The 15,597-nt window shown below is 36.6% G+C and overlaps 1 protein-coding gene across 1 annotated transcript in view; it reads left to right on the plus strand.

Moving 5' to 3' along the window:
• Positions 1–15,597, plus strand: part of sema6c (sema domain, transmembrane domain (TM), and cytoplasmic domain, (semaphorin) 6C) — a 187,783-nt gene that overhangs the window by 95,549 nt on the left and 76,637 nt on the right. Inside the window, exon 5 of the mRNA XM_015375570.1 lies at positions 13,280–13,482. Coding sequence (XP_015231056.1) covers positions 13,341–13,482 — 142 coding nt within the window. The 5' untranslated portion in view covers positions 13,280–13,340. The remainder of the gene's footprint in view (positions 1–13,279; positions 13,483–15,597) is intronic.

A 15,597-nucleotide genomic window follows, 5' to 3' on the forward strand; every position in this document is an offset into this window, starting at 1 on the left:
TTGACAACTAAATCCAAATAGTGCACTCCTTGGTTTTATGAGGGTCATGTACCATTCACTAAACGTGGTCAATAAAGCCCATTGTTTTGGTATAATTACAATCAGCCACAAAAGTTATATATATTAGTTTAGTTATATTGCAATTTTTACATATGTTGACCTATGGGTTCATTAAATGGTTTTCTTTTATTGCTATTATTTCTGCTTGTGTAATCCCAAAAATAATCATTTGTCAGTAAATCATAGTTGCACGGGCAAAGACAAGAAATCAGGTAAATGAGTCCAAACTGATTTAAATTTGATGTGAATAGAACTTTAGTAGTTATACCTGCCTAACCTATCACCTTTATTCCTGTCAGTTGGACTATAGGATTGATACCTGATGTAACAAATTTGTTTCCAATAGGTAGCTAATTGTACAATGGAAGTAACTGGTTTTCAACCTTATTACCTTTCTTTTTTCTTCTTTTCATTGATCACAGACTTAAGAGATGTGTTTTTGTTGATTTCCAGTACATGTTGCAATGCTGTTTTCTATACTAACGGAGCTTAATTTATGGCATCAACAAGGAATTGAACATTCACCCAAAGTAAATGGAGATTATTCCCCGCAATTTCTGAACATAAGAGGAACCATAACAAATATGTATGCGAAATCCATACACCAGAACCCTACTTGTTTACTTCTTTTTCTTTGCTGACAAAAAGCCACCAGAAAATTATCTTTACCATTTAAAGTTATTAGTAGGGAGAACTGTTGCTCTTTCACAATTTCAGAGATTAGCAGCTTTTGTCTATAAACCGTTTCCCATAGCGACCTTTAGGAGCTAGTTGCTATTTAGGTATATGTGCAAGTAATTGCTTAAATCCCAAACCAGAATAAAGGTAGGATGGTATAAATGGGTATATTAGGGGTTAAGTGGAAGGATTGCCCTTCAGGGACTCAAGGGACTTACTTGTTTACTGTGTCAGCTAATAAACACAAGAAACTGCCAAAAATCCTTTAAGATAAATTTATCCTAACAGTACAACATTTTAAACCAACATACACTTAATTTTAGGCTCACAAAAGGACTCTGCAAACCTATCACCATCCTGCCATCTGCAGTTTGTTTCCAACAACTTTTTTATCTTTTTTAATTTTTTTTTTTTTTTTTTTACATAGAAAATGTAATTGTTGCCTCTTTCGATGGAAGAAAGGATGACACTGACTCTAGCATCGCATTTGAGTCAAAGTAAATTGTACACCCCAATAGACAGCCATAGAGAATTTAATCTCCAAATGTCTAAATGACCTCCTAGGAAGCGTTCAGAGGCATTACCAGAGAGGATAGAGTGAAGGGTAAGTCAGTTTTGCTCTTTTAAATCTCACCTATTGCATCAAATGACTAACCATTGTTTGTTTCTAAAATACATCCTGTTAGACTAAAAATTGTGATTTATTATCTATGTGCTTCTGTATAAGACAACATCATTCCTGCGGTCCTTTCCCTCGTCATTGGTATTTCTGCCTTCCTGTTGTCACGGTTCATGTCCCATTTTACTTTTGATGCCTTGCTCCTGCCTTATCCCTTACATGTTCCATGACTCACTGCAGGCTTTGATTAGGTGCAAAGAGCCTTACTGCTCTTTGGTGTATTCTTGCCCGTGGTCACTGACTTTTGCAGAAGTCAGTTCTTACAGCCATAAAATGAGATAAACGGAGCTTGGAAGCTGCCAGGGCTTTCAGTATGGGTCTGGATGATATCATCAGGTAAAGACAGCAGTAATAAAAGTGAGGTCAGTTGCCACCATGGGCTACTACCCCTGAATGCTGCCGCTGTCCTGATAAGGATGTGGTCTCTTTTCATCTCCTCTTTTAAAACTTGTGGGTGTGTAATGAAGCTGACATGCCGATCTCTAGTTTGAGTGGAAAACTGACAAATAATCGGATGCATGCTTAGCGTAGAGTATGTTTGTCCCAACGACAATGATGAAGCGTTTAATCTTCCAAAGAATGGCGAACCACACAGGCATGATGATGCCATTATCTCTGTGAAGCACTCTGAACAAAAAGCCTTACTTTTACTCTTGATTTATATTTCCCTTCATCAGCATCGACCACTCAGTTCGCTAAAACCTTGTGAATATAAAACCAGGGCTCATTCCTTTTCTGCCAATTTAAAACAAATATTACCAAATGTTCTTTTGTCCCATGGACCTGTGCTACCTCTTCTTTCTATTCGTGTCCTGAAAGTCCTGTTGGGACAATGTGACAGTGATGGATCTTCTCGTTGACGGCTGTGTGATTACCTCCGCTTACAAGGAATAAAGGCAGTGGAGGAATCTTCATAGCTCTTTATCTTCCTTTGATCAAGTCTAAGCCATCTTGTCTTCCTGTGTTTTTTTTAGTTTAAATCTCAGATTCAGCTAAGCTGAATCTGTGGCGGCCTCTTTTGTCAAGACTGAAGCAGGAGGTCCCTCTCTTGAAACATGGTGACATAAAAGGCTTGTCACACAGTGGGAAGGCAGTCTGATGGGCACAGGGAACACGTTAACAATGAAGTTCTGTCATCACTTGTAGCACATTTCTTTTAGTGGAAGGATGTGTTTTAGCCGCAATATTTAGAAAATAATTTGTACCTAAGTGAAAATGTAGATCAAAGAAACTCTTTCTTTATTAATGTACACCAGAAAAAAAATGGTCCTCTTGTTAAGGAGTCTAACATGGAGGACATTAGGTGCAATTTCACCATGATTGTTCCCTTTCAGTTTAAAATGCATGCAGGGATTGCTTCGGAAACATAAATTATCTTAAATTCGCTTGTATGTATCCCTGTAGAATTGGCTTTAGGTGATTGCACACCACTGTTTTTTCTTTCTCTATTTATTTGTGTTCTGCTGTAAAACCAGAGTTACAGCTCAGAGTCTCTTTGGCAAAATAAGCTCCTTACTTTACCATTTGGACAGCAGAAGTGTAATTCTCTCTGTGGTTCTGTCCAGCTTAGATGAAATTCTCCTTTTGTTTTCAAGAATTTATTCCATGCTGTCAGCAGAATCTGCATCTTGTAAGCCTTGCCTCAATAACAGAGAAATCAAAGCCTTTGTTGGTTCACTGTCATAAACTTGGACAGGCTGCATTGAAATGAATGCAGTGCTAACTCACCCAAACTAAATTTAAAAGGGAAGGCAAACTTTGTTCCTCGCTGCTTTTCCAAAGTCCTTAGTTTGTTGTTTTACCACTTAGGGATAATCTAAACATATCAGCAACTGCCTGGTTTGCAATAGTCATTTGGCTTTGAAAGGATATTAAGGATACTATATTTCTCCTTTCCTGGCAATAAAAAACAATTTCTTCTCTGTAAAGATTTTCCACAGTGCTGTCAAATAAAGACATACTTAACAGAGGTATTAAAAGCAAAATGTATGTAATTTGTTTTTGGTAGGAAAGGTTATAATTTCTTTATATCAATACTTTTCCTCACAGTCTTTATGTTAGACTTTGGAATACTAAGATTAGAACTCAGCCCTGTGTGTGTTCATTTGCAGGTTGATCTCAGTATCAAAATAACAGCAAACATTAATTTAATTCATGTATTCTAATTTTCAAACAATTTCATAAAGATCCACCAGTGTTTTTCCCCCTTGAATGCCCAGTCTTCTCAAGAAAATATACGGTGCTGGTTTATCTATTTCATCCAAATGTTTTTCTTTCACAGAACTCTCTTTTATTATGCTTGGACAGGGGAGGGTTTATAGGAACTATGGCTCTCTGCTTTGTGTGGCAGGGGTAGTAAGGGAAAAAAACTCCAAAGAATTTAAAAATATAAATGTTAATCAAGATCTGTTTTATTTCGCTTAATTACTTGTACAATTTTAACCCTTATATCAAAATAGTCCTACAAGATTTGGCTCACTGATGGCACTGCTTGTGGTTTAGTGCTTAATCCTAAGTTAAAGGGCCCTATTTTATTCTATTGTTTCTAATAGAGCATTAACCCTTTTCAGCCGTATGCAGTAATGATCCGCACTGCAGATGATAGTATTACAGTATGGTCATTCTTGAACTTCAAAAGTCTCTAGGATAAAATGTTTATGAAACATTAATTCTATTCCTGCATAAAAGGGCCTTTTAAAACCAATTCTGTGTTTGTTTTCCCTTTTTTTTCCCAGTACAATGTTAGATAATACCCCTTTTCCACCGACTGGCCTGGCTCTATTCCACTGCGCCAATTCTAAAATGTTTCCATTTCTGCTTTTTCAGTATTGTTACTGGCTTCTTTAGTGTTGCTTGTTAAAGTGTTACTTTAATACCTACAAAGTTGAATATAACCCTGTTTCAGATAACATTTGGTCCCATTCCAAATAAGTGTAAAATTTACACTATAGCAAGTGACAGTTTTTCAGAGTTAATTTTACTAATATTTGTGTCAAAATCAAGAAGACATCTCAGAGACTGGTGGGTAACTGACACCATATAGAGTAAAAGTTACACTGCATGGCTGTCAAATTTTACACTGATTAACTCCCAACACGAGCAGATTTACACTGAGTATAGTTGTAACTACTCCATTTAGAGTTAAATAGGTTAGCTCTGAATTCTTAACACCCATTTTTTTTACTGTGTACTTACCAAAAAAACAGAATGGAGTAAAGCCTGATCAAGTCAAGCCAGAGGCAGAGGGACACAAGTTGAGTACTCAAAGCATAATTATACACGGACCTGCACTAAACTATTCTATACTGATGAACTTCTTCAATAATTGGGTATTTTATATTTCCTCAACTAATTTCATCTGGATAAAACTCTGCAAATACTTTTTGGGACCTTTTTATACTTTTTCCTTTTTGTGGAACAGTCTCAGCATTAGTGCATTGTCCATGATATGATCTCTCTGTTGAAATTTCTTTTAGATTTTTTTTTAATAATCATAAACAAAAAGAAGTTAAAACAAAATAACTTTTTGTTTTAACTTACCACTTCATAATTATCATAACAATTAAAAACGGGCTTAAATGGAAAGTTAGCTGGACTTTCATACTGACCAAAATTCCAACTGCCTTCCTATTTAAGCCTGTTTTGTGGTTTCCAGGACCAGGATGACTGAGAATTTGCACAGACATCATCAGAATTACTAGAAATAAATTCTTTAAATATCCCTCTGGCTGTGAAAATGGTTTTACATAAATTACCTTCTTTAAATATAATTGATGATCCAAACTAAGTGAGGATATTGTAATATATTTGGGATATCAGTAAACAAATGGGGTTGAAAACATAAGTGTGAAACAATAGATGAAGTTAATAAAATACTACAGCTGCAACTTATTCTGTGATTTGTTTTGCTAAACCCACTCTGTGAATGTTAGATTATCTAAACACTTCAGCATCCAACACTAAGCATTCCTTTGGGGTTTTCCTCAAGTGGATAACTTGGCTTATTTCAGCTGCTACATCAGATTAAAGTCCCTCAAGTAGAAAGGTGAAAATGAAAACACGCAAAATTCAGAAAACAGAAGCACTCAGCTTTTCTCAGCTAGCAGTGAATTTCACATTTGGGGCCTCGGGGGAGTATCCAGTTATGACGTCCTTCAGGGAGTGACAGTGCTTGGATTTTCGTCAATACAGGGTTCAGGTAGTGTGGCCCTATAACATTCTGAATTATTGATGCCAAAGAGATTGGATGCCAGTTAACATTCGCTGTTATATATGAGGAGTTGAAGGAGGGATGAGGGTTATTGGCGAACATAAATGCCACCCAGCATATTCTTAAACAGATCTGTTTGATTAGACACCTCTGGAGAAGTTCTCATTCTAAATGCCACAAGCACCCCAGAAGATTGAAGGTGCCTCTTGTCTGTCAGAGGGCACACAGGGTTAGGGGGAGCTATAGGCCTCTGAAGATTAATGTAAATAATTAACAGCAGGCAGACAAATGAAAGGGATCTCACTGATGCACGCCCAATCCCTTCTCCTCTGATGGTCCTTTGGGCTTTTTCTATCCCTTTGCAAATAGACATGAAGACGATGGATTGTGCCTGCAGCGATTTGCCGATCGATCAGAGAACCGCCTCTCTGTCTGAATCCTGCTTTAGATCCTTCTGGGTGAAGCCTAGCCAGCTTTTTGTCTGAATAAAGAGGTCCTGAGAGCAAGCCTCACTGGAGGCACTCGTTTTGTTGTCTTAAAGTTTAACTGAGAGTACTTGATTTTGGACAAAAACATAATTTTTATTGAATTTTGCTTCTTTAATTAGAGCCCAATATCTTTATGCTAATTCTCTCAGAACCTTGAGTGGGTCAAAGGAGTCAAAAAACAGCTTCTTGAACTTTCCTCTCCGTCTGTTAGCTCGTCTTCACTTCAACAGAAAGTCTCTTAAGATGTGTCATGAAAGTTTAAGTCTAAAACGCAGTCTAATCTGTAGGGATTATTCATTGAGGACCGAGGTGCAGTCATTTGACTTGGGGTGACAGTCAAAGGCCCCTATGAGGGGACAAGCCATCACTTGTCTGAACTTCATAGATGTAGGGTCAATGTAGCTTTCCCCTGGGAATGAACTGAGTGACAGGATGGCAAAGAGGGTCCCAGCCTCTTCAGACAGGGGCATTTCAACCCAAATCGCATCCTCCCCTTTTTACCTACAACAGCAGACACTTGGGGAGTAAAAAATACATTGTAGTGACACAAGGCAGCTGACGTACTAATCCAAGAACTTAAGGCCTAAAGGGGCTGTTGATTTTCTACTCCTTGTAAAATGCAGGAAGCCACCCGTCATTGCACTTAGACCATGAAAGCCTAAACTAAGGAAATTAGTTAAAATTATCCCTCAAGCTATTTTGTTTGGGGCACTGTTGGGCCTCTGAAAATTAAAGAAATCCCCAGCTGCTTTATCTGACATGTTTTTATTAAAATACTGAGACCTGATCTTTGCCCGGTCAATTGTGTGTATTAGCCACCTACCATCTAGTTTAAAAGGTATTCAGTACCTCTCTGGAGGTCCTAAATTTGACACATAGTTAAAGAGTTTAGGGATGCAAAGAAACACTTAATGAAAGTTCAAGTTTAATTCTATAAAAAATCTGTGTAAAAATTTTACTCATGATTTTAATACACTACAATTTCTTTTTATTAAAATATTCAGTTTAGCTGTTAACAGGACATTTAAAGGTGTTGTTTATTAGGAACCTTCTCTATCTCCTATAGGAGCTGTTTTCTAATTTTTTGCCCAAAGCTCCAGGATATAAGTTCCATTTTGCCCAAGTAATGTCTGCATGTTTAACTGTTGGAAATAAGTAGGAAAGTTTGCTCAGCTTTACTTAGCTGATTATCAAATACCTCTGGGTTAAGATAGAAATGGATACAAATGAAAAGCAATTTTTTTTGTAATATTAGAAAATAATAGTCTTATGCTTCTGGAATAAACTTTCCTTTACACCGCCTTACAGTTTTGCATGTCAGCTGTTGCTGGTTTTTGTGGAGTTGACTCCCAACATAAGAATGATGCAAGTTTTGGAGAAAAACAACTTGGATCTGATGGGGCTGTGTGATTGGTGTCATGGGACCACAATCAGATCAGTGGTTCGATGAACCTTCCTAAAGGAGAACTGGGAGGGATAAGTTGGCCCAGGACACAACAAAACCATCTTTGTCCAAACAACAACCATTTCTATCATGCGCTGTTTTTCCTCCTGTCACATTTCTACTCACATGTGGTTGTTTTGACAAGGCAATAGAACCTTTGGGTGGAAGCTCGCCCCAAAAGCCAGATAGCTTGACATGTAGATGTTTCCTAATGTTGGAAGAAGATATTCTGCCTGCAATCCCTGTTTGGACCCAGCAACCTTTGTAAAAGGATTTTTAAACTTCAAAAGCTTCTGGAGCCAGTAAATGGAGGTTTAAGTAGTGCAGAAACCCTGCTTTAAAAATCTATAACCATTTATTATCTTACGTTTGTTATATAACATAATATGTAGGAAATTAAAGCTATCTCTGTCTCCTGTTACTCATAAAAGGTTCATTCTTCTTGAAATTATCCTTACAAAGGGTAATGTGCCCAATTTTGTCCAAGTATTACAAAGAGTCTAAGAATCTGCTGATCAGATAAATTTAAAAATGTCAGAGTGAAATGTGGCATACAAAAGAGGGGACATTTGTTGACTGTCCTGCTTTATTGATGTTAAAGTTTTAACATCAATAAATCTGTTACTGCTATAACATAATGTTTTAGAAACTTTTTAACTTGAGGACATTTAGTTAAACTGAAAAATGCATACTATTAAATTAATCCACCACTATAACGACAGTTGATACCTCTACAGTTAATTTGTTGCAGAAGTTCCTGTCTTCAGTATTTTGGAGCACACAGATGGAAAGAGAGCTTCAACCATTTCTCATTGCATTGTCTATCAAGATCAACAATGACTGTCATCTTATTCTTTCTTGTTGCTCACCCTGCTGATTTCTGGGGGGTTTGGATGAGGGGAATAACATGGTCATGAGATAAGTTGATTTTTTTGTGTCTCTAAAGCTGTTTCCTTTTTGATGTGACCTTTATTTTTGAATAATTATTCTGCTAAAGTACCCTGTAACAATCCACTTTGAGTTTTCTGGCAGAACCTGTCAGATTGTTCTTGAAAATGTCCTGGCATTTGCACGATGCCATACCATCCCTAACATTAGTGGGTCTTTTGGAAGAGAAAGGGGCCTACAACATGCCACATGTGCTACAATGCATATCAGGGGGCCAATATATTAATCTTTTGTTCCTTACCAGACCTGCCTTGAGTTTTTGTTATGAAAAACTCAATCTTAGCTACATTTAAAGAGTTCTAGGTGCAGTCTCAGTAGCATTTAGTAAACCTTCCCTGCCATGCTTCTGAAACAACCGCTTGGTAGGTAGCATCCAACAGAAGGAACTGAGGAACTCAAGAAGCTGATTTATACTGCAGTTTGTACTGCAGACATGTATGCCACTACGGATTTTTGACATAAATTATGTCCTTCCTTCTAAGACCGGTCTTTTGCCTGCGAAATTTACCTACAAAGACCAGAGAGCGGTCCTGCTTTAGGTGAAATGCCTCGTTTTTTTTTTCAAGTACATCATATCACCCCACAGATAAAAGGTTTGCTGTTGGTCAATGTGAATGTAAGATAATCAATCGGACGTCCCTGTATCCCAGAAACCTTTATCCTCTAAAGTGGTACAACTGTCAATGTCTCCAGGATGACTTAACGAGTCCAGTTCATTAAAAAGTGAACGATTGGAGCCCTCCCTCCCAAACCTGTGAACACAGAGAGCAGGCTGTGGATGGGATAAGCGGTGGCTTATTTCCCGTTGACAGCTGTCAGCTCATCAGCCTCCCACTCCCTCTTCAGACATGCAGTCATTAACCCATCGACTCTCTGTTAGGATGAATTAAGAAAGTTAAGACTTCCACTGGGGGCTGTTTCAGTGAAGCATTTACATGGCAGGTAAACAGGGTATCTTCGCAGCTTATCTGTTTCTATGGTAACCATTTAGACCCAAGAGGGTAAATGTGACAGACATAACCTCTATGTTGAATTTCGATATAGGCTTTTTTCACTTTTTAATTCCTCGGTGGTTTACTATTATATTTGAAGTTTCCTTTGCAGTGCAGCAGTATATAATCTGTTTTAAAATCTGCTTTGGTGTCTATAAATATGTGTTTGTCTGGTCTTCTTTATGTTTGAGCAGATCTTTGGGTCATTTGCAGCTCCTTGTTTTCCACATAAACTTGATTTGAAATCAGGACAGATGTGTTGAGGACTAATATATCTCCTTATATGGGATGCGTTTTGTAACAGCCTTCTAAAGGCTGTTTTGTTTGTTTATAACAGACTGTGGGTGTTAAAATCAACCATTGTGTTTCTTTGCCCTTGCTAAAGGTTTCTTCTAAATTTGCAATGAAATCATAATCAGGGGCTTTAATGCATCCCTAAGATGAGCCCTTCACAATATCCTCCTTGTGGTAAATCTCACATTATAAAATAAACAATTTGAAACAGAGATGCATACAAATGAAACATGTTGCTGATATTTCCTTTAAAAGAACTCTTTTGAAGAGTGTAGTATGGTGTTGAGTAAGTCCTTGTGTTCACTGTTTGTCTTGTTTTGCATGCATCATTGTCTGCTGGCTGTGTTCCCTGAGTTAGGGAGGTTGTCAGGGAGTTTAGTCTGATTTCTGCTTTCCTCATGAGAAAATAATGTTCCCTGGATGTGCTGCACATGGAGGCTGCTGGTGCATTTTAATAAATGAAGTTGCTTGTATTCTGTGGATCTTTTTGATATTTGCACTCATGTTTATCTTCTGTTTTATAGCACTTTAAGGATGCACATAAGCTAATTCCACTGGTTGCTTTAGACATTTAAGGAGATGTTCAGTGTTGACTTATTTCGCTGAATAATTCCACCATGCCTTTGTAAAAATGGCTGCATTATTAGGCAAGGGGAAGCAAACCATTGCATATGAGGCTAACCTAACAGATATATTACCCTCATTTATTGGCTAAGGCAGCCCTAACCATTGTAATTCACAAAGTAAACACACCCAGCCTCCCTCCAGCTTTATATCTGTTTATAAGGTTGTAATTATTGCTTGGCTTCACTTCTAAATGCAGTGTTCTCTCCTACATTTCAATTAAGTAAATCTTCTCAGTATAGATTATATTTTTGGCTTACTTTGTGGGCTTATATTCTTCATTTACCTAAAACATGTGACCAAAGGATTAAAGTGCATAAATCTGTAAAAGCAGTAACCTGACTCATTGTTTTGGCATGAATGCTGTCATTACAATTTAAAGCTGAGCTGTAATTTAAAACCCCCTTATTTTAACTCATCTACCTTCCGTATTTTTAGATACATTTTCTGTACCTTTTTAGGTCTTGCAACATTTAAATCACTTGAATCATCTATAGTCCTGAAGAAAACTATTTGATGATCCTCATTCTATTCAATTGCTGTTGTTGTTGTTGTTTTAAAGGGCTATTAACTGAAGAATTGAATAATTAAAAAAGAGAATATTTTGGTTTAAAGGTTGATCATTTTCTACCTCAAAATCTATTGTTTTTTCGTTGGTTCATTCAATTTGGAATCTCTTTTTTTCCTAATTTTTTCCAGTCTCATGTTCTCTTTGTGCTGATCAATCAAATGTAAATATTCAGACTTACAGATGCACATCTTCGATACTTATGTGGAAAAACAGTATTTGTCTTTAGCTTTTTAGTTTCAGTCATCAAAATTGAGCACATTTATCATTTGATGGTTTTGGTTTGGCACACAGCAACAACATTTTCACTTTAATTTACAAATTGCAAAAGGGCAACTTTTTTTTTTTTTTTTTTTTTTTTTTTTTTTAAGTTTAATACACGTAATACAGTAAAATAACAATACAATATGCATGCTTGGTTTTGTTTTTTGTTTTTAAAGAGTCCAAAATATGTAGATGTCCTATTGTTGCTTTTTAGATTAAAGATTTTATGATAATTGTAGTGTGGAAGTCAGTCTTTCATTTTTATAAAATTAATAAACTTTATTAGATTCTGAACACAGATATCATTAGCGAAAAAAATGTAACTGAAAATAAGGAAATTTGATGCTAATACGGAGTTCCTTTTAACTAGTTTGGTAGCAATCAAAGCACAATTAGTAATAAGAATGAGCACTGTTAGCTTCCAGGTATTTAGCATTGGGAGGTTACAGTAATTAATGAAGCATACTAAGATGAGAATGTGTTTGGGAGTTTCTAAATGAAGAGAAACTGCTATATTCCCTGTCTAAAAACTTAAAGGTATAGTGGGGGATTTTCGCAAATTTTTGAAAAGACCTGCCTCCTCCACTTAAAAAAAAAAATAATAAAAATAAATAAACAGCCCTGTACCTGCTGCAGAGAGAAAACTCCTATTAAACGTGTGCGAGATCATGCACAAGTCCATTTCTCCTCATGAACGCTCTATTTAAAAGTTGCTGTTTGCATCCCTCATTCAAGCTTACTTTCCAAAAGAAGATTTCCAATTTTTCCATTATGTCAGACTCACCATCGGTGAAGTAAACATATCACAAGAATGATTGACAATAAGGAGGACACCTTATTTTGATGATCCATCTGGAAAAAGAACATCCTCCACTATACCTTTAATAAATACCACAAGTTATCCACATATTTCTTGGTGTTCTGTACGATTCAGTTTTGCTCCATTTATGTTAAAGTTATTGAAAACTGCGACCAAGTTTTGATGTTTTTTATTTTCCAAACTTTGACATTTCTAGCTCGGAGCCTTTTTGTTTCTCCCAGCTGCCATGCTCCTGGAATGAATTGGGGTTTTAGTTCAGGCTGACTCAGAAGTCATTAGTGTGGTTACACTTTCCTATCTCCATGGTTCATGACCTGCAGCTTACAATGAGTGGACCATATAAACCCTTTGGTGCTCACTCAGTCTGCAAAAAACAATGCTGAGCTTTGCATCCGCTGCTGCAGAATTAAATTCCCTTTATCTGCTGCCTAGACTCCTTAAGTAATAGTCTGATGCACATTTTGTTTTACACATATAAGTGTTTAATATAAAAGAGAAACCAACTTCCTCAATTTCTCTAAAGTGACCTTGTTGAGTTGTAAGCAAAGCTTTAGAACAGCTATTTACTGATCCATGTATTATCTTGAGTTGTTTTTAAAAAATCATGTACAGCAATATTTTTGTCTAAACATTACAACAAACTGATATATTGGAAATAAATCCTAATGGTTTTATCAGTGTTTGCAACATTACGTTTTCAGAGAACCCCTTGGATGTAATATGTGTTAGAATATAAACTTATGTGCATGGTGTGCACATTTGTCATGTCAATAATGTATTTGGTCTTTTTAATAGACTTCCTCTGAGCGCAGTGATCACACTAGAGTTATATCAAGAGCCATCAGGATGTTGTTATGAAAGGTTATAACTGTAAAGTGTCTGCTATAAAAGACATTTATAGGTGGTGAATGTTGCATTTGATCACACAAACTGCTTCTTGCAAGCTTGTAATTGTTGCTCGTACTTCTCTGACATCTATCCACCCACTTTGATTTTATTTTTGTTAGCCTTTTATGTCTACAGGTTAGCGGATGCTCAATTCCATCTTCCCATTGAATTGTGTGAGAGGATGTTTTCTGTAGCTTCTTTGATTTGGTTTAGTTTCATCCACCTAACTGAAATATAAAAATAAAGAAACACAATTATGACTAATCCAGTTTAATTCCCTTCAGTTTGATATGGATTTGAACAATTTTGTGTCTCTTTTTAGGTGCGTCGGGGGAGTCTGGTGTTGACCATGTGTTTCCAGTAAGGTCTCCTCTTTTGCCAACATGAGGCTGACGTCCGGATCGCCTCGACCCGTCCTGCCAGCCTTTCTGGCTCTCACCTTAGCCGCCTTTTTACCTCAGCTGTCCTCAGGAGCTGCACCATTTCCCCAAGACCTAGAACCAATCAGCATTGTGGGCAGAGAAAGTAAGTTGAAAATAAGCTGTGTTGCCATGGTGAACATTGTTGAGGGAGTAATTGTGAAGCAAGCGGAGGGTCCCCAAGGGATTATACATCATCAGCAGGAGGCATTTCTTAGTGAAATGTGTTTAAGGCTGTTTGTTGAAAGTACATTTGTGGAGTTTAGTCATCCTTCTTTAAAATATTTTAAAGAGTTGTTTCCTTTTTAATATTAAAATCATTGCAGTGTTAAAATAATAATAATATAATCAGAATCTGACCACAAACTCTGTTTTCAAACCAGTGCAGTTAAAACACCCTACACTAAATATGAAATGAAATAGCTTTTCGGTTAAAACGGTTTGCATCTATGCAGGGTTTTTTTTAAATTTGCATCACAACTTTCCTCTGCTGTTCCTTCTGGTTGATAAACTTGAAGTGTTTCATTTTTTCTGTGTTTTTTTTACAAGGTTGTGGACAACAAGCCAAATTATGAGTCATTGTAAGATGTTTCTCCAAAACATGTGCTCATTACCTCCTAATAAGAACTGACTTTTAGCTCATTGGTTTATGCAGAAAATCTATTTTTTTTTTTACAACATTTTACTATAATTTTAAATAATGTTTTTACAAAATAATTGTTTTTAGATAAGACCAACTTAGTTTTAATTGCTTTAAGCATTTTTTCATTATTAAATCAACGCACACCCTAACTTAAAGAAAAGGTTTATGGTTTTGCATCAGGACTCTGCAGTGTTTTTTCTTTTGTTACATGTTCCTCTTTCCATTATTGCCATTAGGATTAACCTTTGTGTGAATCTTCATCCTTCCATTTGCTGAGGCACCTGAATTTACCTACTGAGGAACAATGAAGGATATTTGTTTTCTATGATGTGAATGATAAAAAATACTATTACTGTAACTGTAATAAAATGATAAGAGTAATACATGAATTCACAAATAATGATTGAAATAATAATCAATCTTCAAGCAGAATATTTGAACATTGCATGAAACTTGGTTTGAATTCTGCCAGTTGCCAGAAGCTGATAAAAATCTATAACTAAGTACCGCTATGAAATAAAAATTTAAGAAAAAGGTTTTACTGCGCACTTTGACACGGACACACTGTCTTTAACATAATGTCAAGAGACTTATCTGTAGCATCCTGTCTTTGAAGAGGTCTACAGAAGGGGACTTGGCTACCAACATTATGGCCCATAATTGATTTAAGAGGTGCCAGAGACGATAGCTCTCATGCTGTAATTGATCTATCTGGAAAAGAGGAACGCAACCATTAGCAGAAATAGCTGCACTAATAGTACTATATGTGGAGCTCCGTCCTAGGTGTAATGAGAGCAATTTGTCACCTCTGGTTCAAGCAGGTGACACGAGGGGACAAGGTCTCTCACAACTTTGACATGTCCATTATGAATCGTAGTACTTTGTCTGAATGAAGTCTATGAAATTAAACTGAGATGACTTCTCCTTGTGAGAAATGGGAAGAAACTGTGTTTGCATCGTAAACTTATTTGTGTCACATTGGATGGACTGTAAAGTCAGTAAAACATCTAAACGCCGATGTCTAGCTTACTATTAAGTTAGATTATTTATCTAAATCTTCCTTGATAAAAGTCAAAGCTGTGTTTTTGGTAATTTGTTTCTTAGCTTGATTCTAGCTCTTAGTGCTACCAGCTTTATGACTGATCAAAGGGCAAGCAGTAAAAAAAAAAGACTGTATCTAATGGCTCTTCTTTTATGTGGTCCTTTCCATCAAACATCCTCCAAGCAAGTTGGGAGAACACATTATGTTCCAGCTCATCTAGTTTGCATTGCCTAAAAACAGCTTACAGCTTTGAAACAGTGAACTAATTCTATACAGTGGTTGAAAGCACAGGGCGTACCGTTTAATCGTTTCCTTTGCATAGGCAGCATTCTGTGTAAACCAGAATATTAACTGAACACCTCTGCAACTTTCTTTATTTGCAAGATCAGAGATGAAATACGACTCAGGAAATGTAGTGTCCAAAACACTTCAAATATTGTATGTGTTAAGAGTCTATCAGTACTACACAACAGAGTTTTATTTTACTCCTGTTCACTCACAAATATGCAGTAAATTGCAGTAATGAAAGTAAAATT

This window comes from Cyprinodon variegatus, unplaced genomic scaffold, assembly GCF_000732505.1.
Source record: "Cyprinodon variegatus isolate N-32 unplaced genomic scaffold, C_variegatus-1.0 Scaffold0, whole genome shotgun sequence".
Classification (NCBI taxonomy): Eukaryota; Metazoa; Chordata; class Actinopteri; order Cyprinodontiformes; family Cyprinodontidae; genus Cyprinodon; species Cyprinodon variegatus.